Source organism: Recurvomyces mirabilis, assembly GCF_035927965.1.
Source record: "Recurvomyces mirabilis strain CCFEE 5264 chromosome Unknown scaffold_1, whole genome shotgun sequence".
Taxonomy (NCBI): domain Eukaryota; kingdom Fungi; phylum Ascomycota; class Dothideomycetes; order Mycosphaerellales; family Teratosphaeriaceae; genus Recurvomyces; species Recurvomyces mirabilis.
In genome coordinates this window covers 1-1,478 of record NW_027041935.1, presented here as the reverse complement: position 1 = coordinate 1,478, position 1,478 = coordinate 1, and the positions used below count along the sequence as shown (strand labels likewise).

Below are 1,478 nucleotides of genomic sequence, written 5' to 3'. Positions count from 1 at the left end.
CCGAGACAACTAGCGAATCGCCATTCTACGCCAACTACGGCAAGGACCTAAACCTGCTTATAGAACTACGCAAAGGACTAGCATCTAAAGAAGCTTTAGTTAAAGCCTCTGAACTAAAAGATGTCTACGGCAAACTACGACAAAATATTACCAAATCTTAGCGAACACTTATAAGGACGAGATTCAAAACCTCAAAAACGGCACCTTAGCTAAAGACGGGGGATAAAGTGTATCTCTTAACGAAGAACCTAAAAACTAAGAGAGGAACAAAGAAACTAGATTATGTGAAGGTCGGACCGTTTCTGATCGCTAAGAAAAGAGGCGAACTCAACTACCGACTCGAACTACCTAGGGATGCTAAGGTGCACCCTATATTCTACGTTTCCCTCCTCGAACTAGCGCACCCAGACACCGCGCTTTAAACGACATTCTACTATAAGTCCTAAGAAAACCAAGAGTAGGAGGTAGAAGGAATCCTAGAGAAAAAAGGTTAGAAATACTTGGTTAAATAGAAAGGATACCCCAACGAAGACAACATATAGGAACTAAGGACTCACCTTAAGAATTGCTAGGACCTCCTGCGACAATTTTAGGACTAGAGAAGTCAATCGCGTTGTTGACGAAGTCAAGCGAGGACTACACGGCCGGCGACAACCCTACTGTAGCATCGGCTGTAGGACAGTCCTCGTCGCCCAACTCTCCCGCAGCTTCCATCTCCGACTTAAGGCACGCGGCCTTCATCTTCGCTCGCTCATCCGCCTGCTTCAGAATTTTCTTATTCCGCATAAGACGACTAAGGACTATAGACAACTCCTCCTCGTCCTTCTCCACCTTTTTCCGATACTCCTCGCGAGTACGATCTAGCGACTCCCATAACATGTTTACGCATTTGCGCCCTAGGCGGACGCACTCGGAACATCTCAGGCGGGAATTCGATTCCATTATGACGCAATGGTGACTAGAGAAGAGATAGCGCTTACAAGGGATTACGGCAGACTCCCCGTACTATTGTATTTCTTAAGCGAGGCGAAGTCGATTCTTAGTTATGAGAGAACTCATCTTCGGATAACGAACTTTAAGGTTACGGGACCCCGCGATTACTTATGGACCAAGCTAGGAATCGCGCTAAGCCATATTGGACCGATCACTACGCGCCGGCGTAACAACAATCCGTCAAGGCGATAGGCCACTATGAGGACATAGGACTATGGACGGGGGATGATGTTACGGACATGGAATTCAATCATTAGTGACGAGTCAGGAACTGATGCCTGAGGCCAGCAGACTAACTCTAGGGCTAGATATAGGATCACTTTATCACTAGGTGATCGAGTAATCCGGATTATGATTACTGTGGGTGACTATAATCGGGTCGCAATCACCGTTAGTAATTACGACCACACACGAATCTCCTATGTATATAGAGTGGACGTTTCCTATATAGGTAGTTCGTGTTCAACCTAAGTTACCAACCCGCC

At 46.3% G+C, this 1,478-nt stretch overlaps 1 protein-coding gene across 1 annotated transcript; it reads right to left on the bottom strand.

The window, feature by feature from the left end:
- Positions 1–636: 636 nt before the first annotated feature.
- On the bottom strand, positions 637–879 carry LTS14_000001 (uncharacterized protein; the record flags this gene model as incomplete). Its single annotated transcript, XM_064832716.1, has 1 exon — positions 637–879. One exon carries the CDS (start codon positions 877–879, stop codon positions 637–639), a length of 243 nt encoding a protein of 80 aa, XP_064698985.1.
- Positions 880–1,478: the final 599 nt, after the last annotated feature.